This window comes from Solea solea, chromosome 15, assembly GCF_958295425.1.
Source record: "Solea solea chromosome 15, fSolSol10.1, whole genome shotgun sequence".
NCBI lineage: Eukaryota > Metazoa > Chordata > Actinopteri > Pleuronectiformes > Soleidae > Solea > Solea solea.
Window position 1 is genome coordinate 6,901,688 of NC_081148.1, and position 16,320 is coordinate 6,918,007.

At 41.7% G+C, this 16,320-nt stretch overlaps 1 protein-coding gene across 6 annotated transcripts in view; it reads left to right on the plus strand.

Moving 5' to 3' along the window:
* Nucleotides 1–14,338: 14,338 nt before the first annotated feature.
* ehbp1 (EH domain binding protein 1) overlaps nucleotides 14,339–16,320 on the plus strand; it is a 137,067-nt gene continuing 135,085 nt past the window's right edge. For 2 of the 6 annotated variants that reach the window (XM_058651060.1, XM_058651059.1), the window contains exons 1-2: nucleotides 14,341–14,815; nucleotides 15,390–15,869. In XM_058651060.1, the coding sequence (XP_058507043.1) occupies nucleotides 15,766–15,869 (104 nt within the window). In that variant the 5' untranslated portion in view covers nucleotides 14,341–14,815; nucleotides 15,390–15,765. Of the gene's footprint in view, nucleotides 14,816–15,389; nucleotides 15,870–16,320 lie in introns of all 6 variants that reach the window. The other 4 variants (XM_058651058.1, XM_058651057.1, XM_058651055.1 and 1 more) reach the window with 3 other exon arrangements.

The following is a 16,320-nucleotide window of genomic DNA, read 5'->3' on the forward strand; positions in this document are numbered from 1 at the left end:
GTTCATGTGCTCAGTTTCTCTCCTCTGAAGAAACTGCAGGATGGTCCAGATGAGAAAAGAGCTGGAAAATGAAGCCGTAGCTGATTTTATGATCCAGGTTTAGATGAGTCTGAATCAGAGAGAGTCATTCTTGCCACTGAGCACTTTTCCACTCTCTTTCCAAGCACTCTCTTTCACTGCGTTTAACTTGCGATTTAATGAAAACAGTTAAAAGGTCAGATTAAATCTGATTATGTCTGATTGGTTGCTGTAAAGTGCATTTTCATTTTGGACCGTCTGAAAACAGAAAGCTCATCTTGGCCGAGACTGAAATCTAAAATGCTGTAATCACCACTGAGTGAACTCAAATGTCTCATTTCCCCACTTTCTATTTAATTGAATGTGATTCTTTAAAAACCTTCTGTTACAACAGCACAGGGTGACGATCAAGTCTGAACGGAGGAGCGATGACTACATCCTGACATAATCACGCGCTGCCAGGAAGCAGGGATGATAAACTGATGATAAACTGAAGATAAACTGGATCCTCAGTTCCCAGAAATGAATGGAAGCAGCGATTTTCTGCTTGTCATGTGCACTAAAGCGCTGACGTGTGCTCCAGGTCTCCCAGCAGGTTTTACTGTCTTCATCTGTCAGTCAAATGAATGTACACTTTCACTTTCATACAAATAAGAGTATTGTGCACTGTTGTGTATTCCTGGTGCTGTGTGTCGGATTTGAAATGTTTGAAATTGGAACATTTTTAGTCTCGTTGCAAAGACCTGTGGAAAGTTCCTTCTTTTTTCCAAACGGATGCCAGCAGCAGCAGCAGCAGAGCAGAGGAAACAGTTGGTCACAGTGAGTGTGGAGCTCTGCTGGGTGAAGGATGTGACACGGAGGGAGTGACTCATCACCCCCTCCATCCAAATCACCCCGCGCCGCAGCTGAAGGAGCGACATGCAGGAAATGGCCTGTTTGCTCGATGTTGAAATGGCATGGCGCACGACGCTCGACAGGTACGGGCTCGTCTGAGGGGGAGCCTGTGTTTAAGGAACACCACTTCCAATGAATGGATGAAATTAGAGTAGCCTGTCTCTCTGTAAGCAGTGCGTGTTTGTTCATGCCACAGAAACCTTTGCTTTCTTATCAAAGGGGCTTTGGGGGGCAAAATGGACCCGGGGGCACACAGAACATGACAAACTGCTGTGCAGTGACCCCGCTGTATTTAGTGTTTACACACAACTTATTTGGATACAAGCAAAACACTCTTGTTTTGCTGTTTCAGAGCGTGTGAACATGCGCAGGATAAAAATAAATATAAAATACTTATACTTAATACTGACCATGATTCTGGGAGACACAAGAGACTGGTGGTTATTTAAAAAGATATTTTAGGTTTCAGTGAGCTGAATAATAGAGACTTATCAACGAATGTGTCACCAAGTTGCAGACAAACTCTGCTGTCGCAGGTTTAATGTTCAAACTTGGTGTTTCTAGAATAAATCAAAGGGGTTTGGTGCTTTTCGCTGCCCACGACTGCTGAGCACCGGCCTTTTCCACCGGACCACAGTGACCGACCACGGAACACACTGATTACAGTCATAAAAATAACGATCCTGCTTTAACAGGAACCCCTGAGAGGTAGTGTTTACCCAAAAGAGTCGGTACCTGGCACTGAACATCAGCACTCTCTGCACAAAGGGGGCAAAGAGGAGGAGGAGGAGGAGGAGGAGGAGGCAATGCAGCAGAAAGAGTTACAAGACGAGAGGGAACGATGGAGCCTTGGCATGAGGAAGGCAGAGACAAAAGAGAAGCAGCGGAGAAAAACAAGAGTGAAATAATCTGAGCCTCTGGAGAATTGTAGCAGATGAAATAATTCAGTGAAAGGAAATATAAAAAATGCAACGCCATGTATGATGTATGCAGGTTTTTTAATTATGGTGTACGCCCCAGAAACAATACAGAGGTGAAACATTAAAAAAGCATGTGGCCTTTAATGGACCATAAATGTTAAGTATGATGAATTGCCAGGATCCGTCACACCCAAACTTCTGCTCCCTTAAACCGATTTGCATTTGTTCCTTTAAGATACTGATATCTATCTATCTATCCATCTATCCATCCATCTATCCATCTATCTATCTATCCATCTATCCATCCATCTATCTATCTATCCATCTATCTATCTATCCATCCATCTATCTATCTATCTATCTATCTATCTCTCTCTCTATCACAGAGGCATGTTTGTGTCACGGTCACAGAGTCGTTAAATCTGTTGAACTGTTAAATTAACTTACAGCGTGGCCGTGTGTTTGTTAAAGTAATGAATTGAATTATTCAGATTGAGTTACTCAGGAGGCTCCTGTTGTTTGATGGACATAATTGAGCCGTTGGGTTGTTTGCACAACATCAAGCACTCCATTCCCGAAGGAGCACGACCTGACTTAGAGAAGTCAGCAGCTCGCTGACAGGATTTCATTTTTGTCATTTTTCATCTCAGGAAGACGTGGATTTTTTCCTTTTCATTTTTCAGTCTGTAAATGTTATTTTATTTGCAAATATATATAATTAAAGGTGAATATCAGCTAATGCTGTAAAGCTAAGAAATAAGTGCATCCCTGCTGATTCATGCTGGGATCATCTTTTTTATCAGCAGAGCATATTATTAATATAATGTTATGCCTCGTCATGTTGGTCCTTCGTGTGTCTCTTTATGTTTAGTTACAGTCACTCATGTCCAGTCTCGTCATGCACTTCCTCTTTTATTTTGTACTCATCTTTTCCCTCGCACTTCCTCCCTGAGTGTGGTTTTTCCCTCCATTGAGATTGATAACCCCGCCCCTTATTGGTTTCACCTGTGTTCCCCTACCTCATGTATAAATTGTCCTCGTACATATAATGTCTGTGCATTGGTGAGCACATGGGTCAATTAAATGCTGTGTCATGCAAGGAGTGCATTTATAAAGTACAACCTGTTGTCTTCTCATGTGCAGGTTGATGAAAATCCTCATGTGGTCAAAGCACTACTATGGTAGGAATTCATTAACTCTGGGAACCAGATGTGAAATGTGTGCCCACAGTGACCCAAAGTTAAGCACCATCTGGTTTCAATTTCCTTTAGTTCACTTTACAAAAGTTAAGTCATTTATGTTCTTATCTGATTTGAGTCCCGTCGTAACTTTGAATAGCTGAAATGACTTAAAGTATAGAGTTTGAGAGTTAGCTCTTACCTTCCTCACATGTAGTGTTAAGTGTTAATTATTACTGGACACGTTCACCGACAAACAGGGATCCAAATAGACAAGCGTGTGTGCCGCTGACATGTTTCAAACTCTTAAATCTGACCTGTGATCTGAGATGAAGGAGGGAATTTCCCCCCGCAGACATCAATCAACAAAGAATTTCTAACAGAAGAAAAAGTCAGTATGAAAACATGAGCCGAGGCTGTGTGTGTGTGTGTGTGATATCCGTGTCCTTATAACAGCAGAGAGATGGCAACATGAGACACTTTTACTGGCTGACCTGCGTGGACTGGCTCACATTTACAGTGAGCTGCTGTTTTCCAGAGGAGAGGGAAGAGAAGGGTGTAGAAGAATGCACTCACACAGCGCTGCAGCAGCAGCAGTCCATGTTATTAGACCTGCGAGCAATAAGTGGGCCAACAAGATCCTCGACACTGGAGATCAACAGAGAGGAATATTAGCCTCCCGCTGCTACAGCTTCACTCTCTTTCTTCTTTCTTTTGCACGCTGCCCATTTTTAATTTTTCTCCTTTTTTTAATGTTAAACCTCATCAAAGGAAGTTAACGGAGCATGAATTCACAGTTGCTGAATGTGTTATCGCAGGAGTTTGACAATAAAGAAGCCTCCACTTCCAGCATTCCTCACTCCACTTTTTCAACTTTTATTTCCATACGTATTTTAAGATATTCTCCCTTTTTTTCTTTTTTCTTTGTTATATTTCTTCTTTTTAATCTCTTCCCTTTCATGGATTCCTTTAGTTTTAGCCCATGTGGAAACACTGCGAATGCAATTAAGTCTTATTGGCTTGAATATGTTTGGACAGCCAGGCAGAGAGAGAAAGTCCTAATAATAAACTGCAGAACAGATCCATTATCCGTGCGACAGAGCTGGGCTTTCACGAGGAGATCAGCAACTTTGAAGTTTTCACACAGCAGAGATGCTGTTTCACACATGAACTGTGTTCACAAAGTTCAGCCACCACTTATTAAACTAGAGAAAGCACTCTGAGAGGGCCGACCTCCGCCAACGCTGCTCAGTTTCATGTCAACACGCTCCACTATCGCAAGGTCAACTGTTTTTTTTATTTATTTTTTAAATCCTGAAACTGGATCTGGATCCAGATCTCCACTAAAATATAATGATGTGTTCTCTTGGCCATGACTTCTATTTACATAGAATTTGATCCAAATCCGTTCTTTTTCTCTTAACTTTGAGTTGCGCTGCTCACTTTCAGACACATGCTGGTAAAAACGTAACCTTTTTGTGCAGCAGTGTGTGTGTGTGTGTGTGCACCGAGTATAACATCACTTATTATTGTTGATTATTATCATCCCAGAAGTGGAATTCAACCTTTGTTTATGCATTAGAGCCTAATTGGAAATAGTCTCTAAGTATTTTAGTGATTAAACTGGATTCATTAGTAACTATATACAGTATGTGTAATTAATGCCAAATGTTTACACCTTTTTATACCTTAAGGTATAAACATTTGAGGCACTGTTAGGTTAGCATGGTGTTGCAGTGATTAGTACAGGTGCCTCACAGCAAGAGGGATCCTGGTTTGAATCCCAGTTTGAGAGTGGCTTTACTGTGCAAACTTTGCATGTTCTCTCCTCATAAGGACAAAGTAACTATATGTTGATATTAGTATCACATACTGAATATAAAACAATCATAGTAAACCTTACACGTGTTCATAGAGTTTATAGAATATTCTTTCCCGTGTTTTTATGTCATTTTCTCCTGTACTTTGGCTTCCTCCCACAGTCCAAAGACTTTCATATTGCAGTTAAGTTAAATGGTATAAATGTGACTGTAAATTGTTGTTGTCTCTGTATGCCAGCCCATAGAATAGAATAGAATAGAATAGAATAGAATAGAATAGAATCCTGCCTCTCTCAGTCAGTCAAAAGACACTGGCATCCCTGAAAAACCTTGTTTTGCCAGACCCACATCTTCACATCTGGATGCAGTTACAGATTAACCCATAATAGCTGCTAATGAGGTCAGACATTTGTCCAAATGTCAGTTTGTTCCACCACAAAATGCTGCCCTGTTCAGATGGAGAGGATCTGGTCTGTTGCAGATTAACAAACACACTGTCTCGCAGACAATAACATCAATATAGGAAAAGAATGAGGGGGGGGAAATCCCAGACACAGATGATGTTTAGCAATCTGACTGTTAATCTTGTTTTGAATTAGACATTTTTGAGATTATGGTGTAGCTAAAGGAATGTGGCATTAATTTCTCACGTGTTACAGAGCATAGTCTACATAATATAAAATCCACTGCTGGGATAACTCTGAGTGGACAAAACAATCTAAGATGTAATGTCTACAGAATGTGACCAAAACTGAAATATCCCCAAGTCTTAATCTTGCTTATTTCATGTGAGTCCAGAATATCAGGTCTCACCTCCTCACATGAGTAGATGCACACCCTTTCACCACCACCACTCACTTTGTCACCGAAGTATTAAATCACCATCTTCAAAATGGTGCTGGTGTGTGCACAACATAATAATCTGTCCAGTCACTAGTGAGACATTTCACCCCAAATGTCTGACTCATGATGATAGAACAAAAGTCAGCAGGTGACTCCAGTCATTAGTGTTTATCCTCTGGGGACCTTAAATCACATAGATATTAGAAGTGTTTCCCTCTGGACGAAGGGTGTAGAACAACAGAATGACTAACTCTGCTGTAACCTGCTTTAGAACGAGAGAATCAGAGAGTAAACAGCAGATCTGCTTCTGTATGTGACACGAGCAGGAGAACATGTAAGGAGCACCAAAGAGAAACAAAGGCTATATTGATTTTGAGCGTATTCAACAAGGCCCTGCGGTGTTGATTAATTACATCCTGCAGTGAACCCTTTAATGACTCTGTCTATGCGGCCACCCTGCAGCGAGTTAACACGCTATTTAGAGAGGAAGGCAGTGGCAAATTTAGACTGGTGGAGGTAGAGCTCACAAAGGAGTCATTCTGCGCTCGGTCTCTGTCTCAGTGAGCTCCCAAAAGCCCCCGAGAAACACATCCAAGCACTCATTCAGCCTTTGTTCAGGTTGTGTGAGTGGAAGTGGAGTCTGTCTCTCTGGAAGAGTGACCATTGAGCTGATAGTGGCTGACGCGTGTTCACTAATGATCTCGCAGCAGTGTGCTGATTCCATCTCTCTGGGTTGTTCCCTTTCTGTCTCGCTCTTCTTTTTCTCAACCAGCGGAATGAGGCTTTTTGCTGCTGCAGCAAGCACACAATTATATTTCCCTGACACTCTGTTTCACATCCGTGGTTCTTACAGGAAATTATAATTTGTAACTATTTAGTCTGGCTAAAGCTTCTCCTATGTTTTCTGTGTTTCAGCTTCACGTAATAAATAATCTATGTACATACTAACACACCTGTAGACTCGGGCTTTGCATGCTGTTCTAAACAGGAGGCAAATTTGCAAAAGTTGAAAAAATAAATGCAGGGATTTTAGGGATTAGAATGATGATGAGGTGAAAGTGGAATGTTATGTTACGTATCATATTGGTCTCTGTTTAAGCTCATTCAGAATAAAATGCTGCAAAATGGGAGTTTTCAAATGAAAACGGAACCTGCAGCGTTTTTAAACTTCTCAAACGTTGAGGTAGGTGTTCAGAGTTCATGCATTATTATATTAAAATGGAGTAATGTGGATCAAATGTTCTAGTTGTCAATATTGTTCTAAAATTTCAAATCTATACCATTTATCTTTATAGGGTCACAGTGGGGAACTGAAGCCAATCCCAGCTGACAACAGGTGAGAGGCAGAGTTCACCCAGGACAGACCACCAGTCCACGACAAGGCCAACATACACATAACCAACAACCATTCACACTCACATGAACATCCATCCTTATCCTGTTCAGGGTCAGGGAAGGAGCTGGATCCAATGCCAGCTGAGTCCGAGTGAGAGGTGGTATTTGTTCTGGACAGGTTGCCAGTACATCAGGACATTTGCATACACATCTTTAGTTGATTAAGGCTACATCCAAATCCTGCTGCCATCCACATTTTTAGAACCCACAGAACTAACTGAATATGCTGAGGACTCCAAGAGCCATCAACACTTGATTTCAGTTTCGCCTTGTTGTCGCAGTCTCAGCAGAAATACTTGTCACTCGTACTTTCCAATGTTTTTCATAAGTAGCACTTTCTGAGACAAAGTATTGCAATACAGAGGAGGAAAAATAGCTTCCTGTTTACACCGGCACGCACAGATTATGTCTGATATTGGGCTTAAATGCTCACCATTCTGCAAATGCCATTTTTAAACTAGTACGTACAGTATGTATGTTGAGTCTCCAATAAACCTTACTTCAATCTGCATGTCGGAGGAAGCTGGAGAATTCAGAGGAAACTCAAGCAAACGTGGGGAGAACATTAATTATTATATTAATAATTATTACTAATTCAAACTTGCCTATGCATCAATGTGCCTCTAGTGTGGTAATTATCTTGATTAATGTACATGAGAACACGCACATATTCTTCTTTCAGCAGAGTCATTACAGAAAACTGTGTTGCGCCTTCATGGATTTCATCAGTACGTTGAATTCCTCATCACAGGTCGTTCAAATACTCCTGATCCACAAGCAGATGTTGGGAATTCAAACCATGACAGCTCGAGGAGACAATTATTTTGTAACCGCCCCTGAATATGTGTGTTGCCCTGACCCTGTACTCAGCATCATATGGGAATGTGATGTATTAGCTTTTGCTATCAGCAGCTATAGCAGGCTATAATGTATGTAATCGGCCCCGTGTTTCTCAACAGGGAGGAAAGTGATTCTTCAAACCAAAGGATCCTTGTGCAGTCGGAGCACAATCCGAACTCTCTCGGGTTGAATGTGGGTTTCATTTCACACAGACAGATGAGTGTCAGTGGGTAAATTGCTTCCACTGAATCACGATTCTTTGGCAGTTGCAAATCAGTTTAATTTAATTCTAATTTCAGCACATACAGCAGAGCAAGCTGCTGTGACAAAGACTTCTGTAAGTACACTGTGTCTGTCGTAGATGCACTGGCCTCACACTTTAATAGACATTCTGGACATGAAACGGTATCCACTGCTAAGACTGTTGATTGCTTTTTCAGTAGCTTGCTGTTTCTTCTGTTTCTCTGCTGGCTCAGTATGGCCACTGGTCCAGTCTTCTTCCAAATACACCTGACCATTTTACTCGCCATGCTGCTGAGATTAGAGGCCAGATTAAACACTACTGCTCTGGCAGAATGTCATATTACAGAGTTGCATTTCAGCTAACCTCTGCAATTCCTAGTGTTTCTAAGAAAACCTGCATTTTCTTCCTGCCACAATTATAAACTGCCCCAGGACCTGCACGCTTTTAATTTCCACTCACACTCAATCATCTCCCAGCCATAGTACCTTCTAATGCCAAGGTCAGACTACACATTTTAAGCACTATTATGGCTTGATCTGAAAAATGTGTACACAAGGGAGTGATGAAGTTATTTCAAGTTCTCTTTGAAGGATTAACAGTCCAAACTGTTGCTCTTCACTCAACCCAAGTATCTGTTTTTTTACAGTCTTCTTTCCAGGTGTCATTTAGCCCCTCTTCCTGTTAAGGTCATCACATCAGGTGTGATGATTGGATTGTCGTGTACCACCATATAATCTCTTACAGTGACCATCGTGACAGACAAACACAGTGTGTAGTCCGACCTTGGCATCAGTTGTTTCAGTTTGAGAGAAGATTGACTCAGTCGAGCATCTCTGGCACATTCAGGTGAGAGGCTGGTGTCTGGTTTATAGGAAGAGGACACTCGACCAATCACTCACTATGGATTATCCGTAGTTTCACCTGCTGCAGTCTCACATGAGTTCATTCTGAAGATTAAAGATCGGGGATTAGATTGTCGATTAGAATGTTGAAAGTGACTTCTATAGTGACATTTGCGTTCTTAGAACCTCTGCTCTTAATTGCATTGTATTAAACCAGCTCTGGATCACCCTTCTTTCCCTGGAACTGGTGACCTGTCCAGGGTGTACCCCGCCTTTCGCCTTATCTCAGATGGCACAGCAGCCTCCACGACCCTCATGTGGAGGATAAAGCAGTAGAAGATGAGTGAGTGAATGATTCTGGGAACTCCTCAGACCATTGCTGACACTTCCCCAGTCCTTGTCCCTGTGATTCCCCTTTCTTTCCCCTTCCAGTCATGTACAACTTGTTATTTTGTCAGCTTCTTTGTGTGAACAAACACAAACACTGAAACCTGCCCTCAGCTGTAACTACAGTGCTCTGCAAATTGATTCAAGAGCTTCACCATGTTTCCCACCTTGTCCACTTCAACGCTCTCATCACTAAACAATCTCTTGTTCATTCCAGGAGAATCTTATTGATGATTACATTGCTTTGTTCTCACTTTCCCTCCAGCTGACTCATCTGAGAGAAATCAAACCAGTTTCCCATGACTGATTTTGGCAGATGCCACGGTGCAGGTGAGAACTTGTTGCTTTTTGGCCGGTATTTTTGTTTTTATGACTGCACCTGTATCGCACACACTTGTGGCTGCGTTGCATTTTGGTCTGTTGTTGAAGGAGAAACTGTTCTATCTGGTTTGCCTTGATGGATTTATCAAGTGCGGATCAGTCAGTGTAAAAATGGAATCTATAGAAAGAAATTATATTAGTCTCTTATATTGTCATATATTTTCTTGACCCTTTAACTAGTGGTCTCCAACAAAAGATAAGCACATATTTGTTTTTTTCCTTATTAATCGTTATAAATCAAAAGAGGGAGAACAAGAAAATAATTCAGGACCAACACAAGGAAGCATATTCCTACATTCAATAACTTGAATCCACCAAATAGGTGTTTTCTGTTAATCAGTAAGTTGTTGCAGGTTTAGCTGGAACAATCTTGGAACATAATCAAATTACTGACCTACATGACAACCTACTTTAACAGTGAAACAAAAACAGACATGGGTGGGCCGCAGATAATTTAAAAATTTCTTGAAAACAGATAATGAAATAAAGATTAAATGGTCTGAATTAAATTTGCCTTATCAGCCTGGAGCCAAATCAAAATCAAATCCACATTTAACCCAGTTGTAGCTCGGATGGCAGCGATCCAAGATGTGATCGCACTCCGCATCCATCTGAAGATCTACTCATCCTCCCAGAAACACTCAGGCTTCCTGTAAGTGAGCGGTGGATACCATCAGAATCTCTGCCATGACTCAGGGTTGCAGTTAAAGCAAAAGATGCTTATCTGAAGCTGCGAGCATGGCACTCATGTTTGCACTGGGACCCAAGCACAAACTGAAGGGGGGGAAAAGATACGGTGACCCAAGCTGTCTCTGTGAAGATACAATCAGTTAGTTTTGTGTTTGTGTTTTGGGTTTGCCCTGTTTATAGATGGGAGCCACATACGCTATATTTTTGACACTGTAGCACTTTGCAGCACAGGCCCAGGACTATGACGCCGTGAGATTACAGCATAATCCCTTGTGTTTTGGTCTCTTCGTTGGATGCATTAACTATCACATGAAAGTAGACGATCGCCAGACACTGAAGTAATTTGCCAGTAAACAATGGGCCTGGTCAAGAAGCTTTTTTACTTGAATACATGGAGAGTTGATTTGGTTTTATTTGACTAAAACAGTTGATAGCTATAAGAGACGTTTTTATATGGGCTCTTAAGAGGAACTAAATTAAACTTGGGAACCGTAATGTCGTAAACCAAAAGAAGCACAGTGAAAATGCATGGATCACATTGCTACTTCACTGAAGGAATAAAAAAAATGCCCCAGTGTTTTTCTGATCTTCCCACAACACAGGCGGTAGTGAAACATTTGGCTATCTTTGCTGCACTGAAGTGGTTCAGACTCACTTGGCTTATATCTAAAGGCCTGGCTTTGTTAACAGGTCTTTTCAAGTGGTTGAACACCAAACACCAGAGACCCTGTGCTTGAAAAGGCGGCTGACATACTGCAGGATGTGTTTTCACTGCAGGAAAAAATAGGTGAGGGAGATTTTAGGTGTGAAACGAGTGCTGCTGTGTCAACTATACTAATTCTGTCCATGTCACAGGCTTCAGAGGCAAAGCAGCAATGTGCCTTATGCAGGCAGATCTCGAAAGGTCGCGATACAACTCGTGGAACAGGATAAAACTCAAGTGAAACGAAACACACAAATCTTGAGTTGAATGTTCAGCAGGCACGACATGGCCCGATTTTAAATCAGGTACTCATTAGTGATCACAGTGTTCTTTGGGCAGCACATGTTTGAAACTCAACTATCAGTCTTTTTTTTTTTCTTCTGGCTGGAAAAATGTCACTATTTATAAACAGAGCACATTGTGGACACATTCAGCTTTGTTGCAGTGTTGCTATGGGAGTGCAGTTGCACATAAATCCAGTCCCTTTTGTAGTATTAAAGTTGTTCTAGTGAGTAAAGGATGAATTGGCTTTTGATAAAGAATATCACATTTTCCCCTCAGTCTTTAAGCCATTACACAGCAGAAATGGGAAACAGAACTCGTCGTTGGGCAACATTTCTTTTTGTTGCCCTTGCCCTGCCGAAATGTGACTGCACCCTATAACTCTTTATTGCAAGGAGCGATATTGACCAAATTCACTGTACATGCACCTGGTTTCCTCTACTGCTCATGCTGAAAAGATAGAGAATGTAAGCCCTACCAATCTAGAGTCATAGGGTGCAGTCACTTTTTGGCAGGTCCTGCCGAAATGAGACTGCACCCTATAACTATTGCAAGGAGCGATATTGACCAAATTCACTGTACATGCACCTGGTTTCCTCTACTGCTCGTGCTCAAAAGATAGAGAATGTAAGCCCTACCAATCTAGGGTTATAGGGTGCAGTTGCTTTTTGGCAGGTCCTGCCGAAATGAGACTGCACCCTATAACTCTTTATTGCAAGGAGCGATATTAACCAAATTCACTGTTTATGCGCCCAGTTTCCTGTACTGCTCATGCTGAAAAGACAGAGATCGTAACCCCTACCAATCCAGAGTTATAGGGTGCAGTCACTTTTCGGCAGGACCTGAATTGGCTTTTGATAAAGAATATCACGTTTTCCCCTCAGTCATTAAGCCATTACACAGCAGAAATCGTCGTTGGGCAACAGGGGGTGCAAATTACCATTTCTTTTTGTTTTCATGAACCACACATGTAAAAAGGAAGGAGGTTGGAGGCTCTACAGGACTCTACTTGACCTTTGCCACTCTCTCTCACTGTCCTTCTATAATACACCCCTTTCATTCACACAGACACACACAGGCAGACCCATCCCCCCCACCCCACCCTGTGTTATGCATGAAATAAGGCCCTCGCTGACATGTGGGCAGACACACAAAGCGTCATTTAGCATAGGGTCATTTGTCACATCAAAGCATTCCTTGACGCATGGAGGGAGACTCTCTGTATTCTGTCAGGGTAAAAATGTAAACAGGCACATGAGCGGCAGGATCAGCAGGCGCCCTTATGCAAAATCAGCTCTGACCCTAAACCCCAAATTGTTCTCCATTACTGCACATATCTGGGCGAGAGCTGAAGTGAAATACAGCTTCCAGTCATGGTGGTAACAGAGTCATGAGGGTGTTGTATCATAATTCACACAATCATAAATCCTCGTCCACATGTTTCCAGATTTCTAACAGGAAATATGTATTTATTTATTGTTCAGTAATACAAACCACTCCATATCCAGACACACTTTGGGACAGATTTTAAGAGTGGGTTCACTCTTGGGTGGAGTTATTATTGTATTTTCTGTTGTATCACTCTGATAATTTGACTTCAACTTTTAAAGTATCTCAACCCCAGCAATCCAACCCTTTCCCACAAAAGAGAATAACCAATCCACAATTTTTCAACTGATAATCTTGAGTGACATATGGTGGAATCATATCATTTTTATTCTATTTCTGAAATTGAATTAGTCCACATCCCTCTTTCTCTCTGTTCTCCTCTGTCTGCCCACAAGTCTGTGGTTATGACAAGGAAGTGTGAAAGTCTGTCTGTCTGTCTATGTCTGTGTGTGTGTGTTAAGGAGGAACTGATTTCTGATGCATGTTAGGTGTTTTATTTCCCCTAGACATGTGAAAAAGACCCCCGGCATGCACGAGTACTAGGTTAACACTCACTTATTAACGTGACAGGACCAGGAAAGGGAAGTGTTGTCCTCATTAGCACACACCTGAGACATGGTACAAAGTGTCCTGAGTGAAAAAAATGTTTTAACTCTTTGAATAGGTTTTTTTTCTAGGTAGATTTAAGTGATTTGTTGCCCACCAAAACAAATTTGCACACTGCTATTTAGCCTTAGACACTATTCTTTTAAAAAGTTATTTAATTTTGAATGTATTATTTTTGGGGACTTTTGAAAAAGTTTGAGCATGTTAGGACATATATAATTAAACATATTTTACGTAACAGACACAATAACCATAATATATAACATTTGATACTATATTATAATATTAACTAAACATTCACCTAATATGACATCAAACAAGTTTGAACATACCTCTCTTTTCTTCAATTTACAACATTATCGTTTTAAAACATTGCAAAATATGCAAGCAGTCCAAACTGTTCAACACAACTGTACAACCATGAGATATTATTATCAATATTACACTACAACAGTTGGCTGGTGTATGTGGGGTCTTCGGGGTAGCAGCGACCTTTAGAACACTCCAACGATTAAATGCCCATGACGGATGTTGGATTTGACCGGTGTCATAATTACACAATAACCCAGTAGTGTCTCATGAATCAGTAAACAATCTGAAAATGGCCCAAAAATTCCACCAATGGCTGATGCCCAGGGGCGTTTCTCTTCTCCAGCCTCTCACTTATCCAGGCGGTGGTGAAACGATGGAGAGGCGAAGCTGCGACAAGCTCACAATAATTACCAGAACAAAACCGGAACACCAAAAGTTAGCCTTCAAAATAAGATAACAGCTCTCTCACCGTCACAACGGGAATGAGTGCTTTTAAGTTGAACTAGTCGTTGTGATAAAAGAGAAGGTTCAACTATAATATAATGTATATAAATGTTAAGACAGTACACAGTTGGACTGGTTTAGTCCAACTTTTACCCATTAGCTATGGATAAAAGTATTGGTTTAATTTAAATACCATTAACGGAAGTTGTTGAGAATATCGGTTAACTTCACATAATTCAGTGAGGCAGAGCGGTCAAACTCTCGGTAACTACCACCGTACTTTGCAGTGGGAATCCCTGCCTGGTGGCTGGGATACTTTTGTTCAACTTAATTTTGGGACAAGCTCAAAGAAATAACGTATGTGATACGGCGCTGATCCTGGAGCTTTACGCGTTACCTCTGGGGACACTGTAAACTGGCAAGCCACGGTATCTACTCGTACGCGCTGTGTTGTGATGGCTAGCCGTCGTCGCTATCAGGCTAGCTAGCTGAATGGCTGGTGGTGGTACCGCCGTGGAGAAGGCGATAATTAGTTAGCGGTTGCTGGGCTGTTCTTATATACTTCTCCGTCTCCTGACATTCCACATAAGGCCACATAACGGATAACGCTTTGCGTGTCATGGTGAGGTAAGTGTCATGCATGCTGCACCGTTAACCTAGTTTCACATGTTAGCATCCTAGCAGCTGAATCACTCCGGTTAGCGGAGCAGACTGGGTCAGGCTATTCCCTGGATTTAGAGACATTCCATCAGATATTAAATCATTTTTTTTGGAGTCTTAAGGTTTGTTGGTGGTGTCTCTCAACGCTCGTCTTCCTACCACTGTCTCTTTTAAGCGGCTGTTTTTTCCTCTAATGTCATAGCTTCTATGTCACCGTTTCAGCACATTTTATTTTATTTATTTTTCAAACACCTCAATATAGCTTGTATGCACACTAGTGTAGCCTTAACCGGTATGCCGTGTTGGCAGCACGAGTAGAGAACCGTAGTCTTCATCACTTTCTTACACACCGACATCGTGTTTCTGATAGCGATGCAGATAAAGTGTGTTGTTGCAACACATGTAGCGCGACAGCCAAAGGAAACAAAGCATCTCTGAGTTACTTGATGTTCAGTGTTGAAAATGCGATGATCCTTCAGGAATGCAGGAGTCTTACAGTCTGTTTATCTTCTGACTGGAGCCTTTTCTCTTTATTTTACAGGAAGCCTCTCCGATGGACGGGTGATGTTTAGACCCAGAGGATAACTCACCATGCATGTCAAAGTAATGGAGCACTTTTCTGCATAAAATCATGCATCCTGTCAAAACTGCTCTTGCTTGCTGCTGCTGCAGAGATTGCTGCTCCTTACATGTGGACAAATCGGCCAGTTTGTAAACACCAGCAGCTACAACTGGATGTGCACTCTTATCTTTTATATTTTTTAGTAGTGCTTCCAGTTAAATATCGATTGTGTGTCTATGTGGCTTGGATATGCTCGGATACATTTAAACATTAGCGTGAACTTGTGCAAAGGAAGCCGAAAGAAGGAAGTCCAGGACGGGATAGGCAGAAAGAAAATTCCTGCTCCCGCAGAAACATGGCCTCTGTTTGGAAGAGACTGCAGCGTGTGGGGAAGCATGCCTCCAAATTCCAGTTTGTTGCTTCCTATCAGGAACTGATGGTGGAATGTACTAAGAAATGGTAAGTTTTTTTGGTATATAACCTGTGACCACAGTGTTGTCGTTTGACCCCCATGAAAACTGTGCATCTCTGTCTGTGCTGGAATGCTGTACTTGCTCCTGGTGGTTATAATTCACACACAGACACACTCACTCACACACACACAGTCTCCTGGTGTGTAGGCACGTCTGCATGTTGGGAGGGGCCCGGCTGCCTTGTAAAATTACAGTTTTTTTCCTCTCTTGTGCACCAAGCTTGGATTTGTTTGGTTTGAGACTTCAGTTATGAGGTTGGCAAGCAGAGGGCTTTCCCTTCAACCTGATGGGCTGAAATGTCCTTGTGAAAACGACTTAGTCCCTAGACGCCCTATAGATGTGTTAAGAATCAGCTTTTGACCTCTGACCCCACTAGAAGAAGAGAAACTGAGAATTTTGTATGTTGTGTTCTTTCATATTAGGATTACACCAGCAAA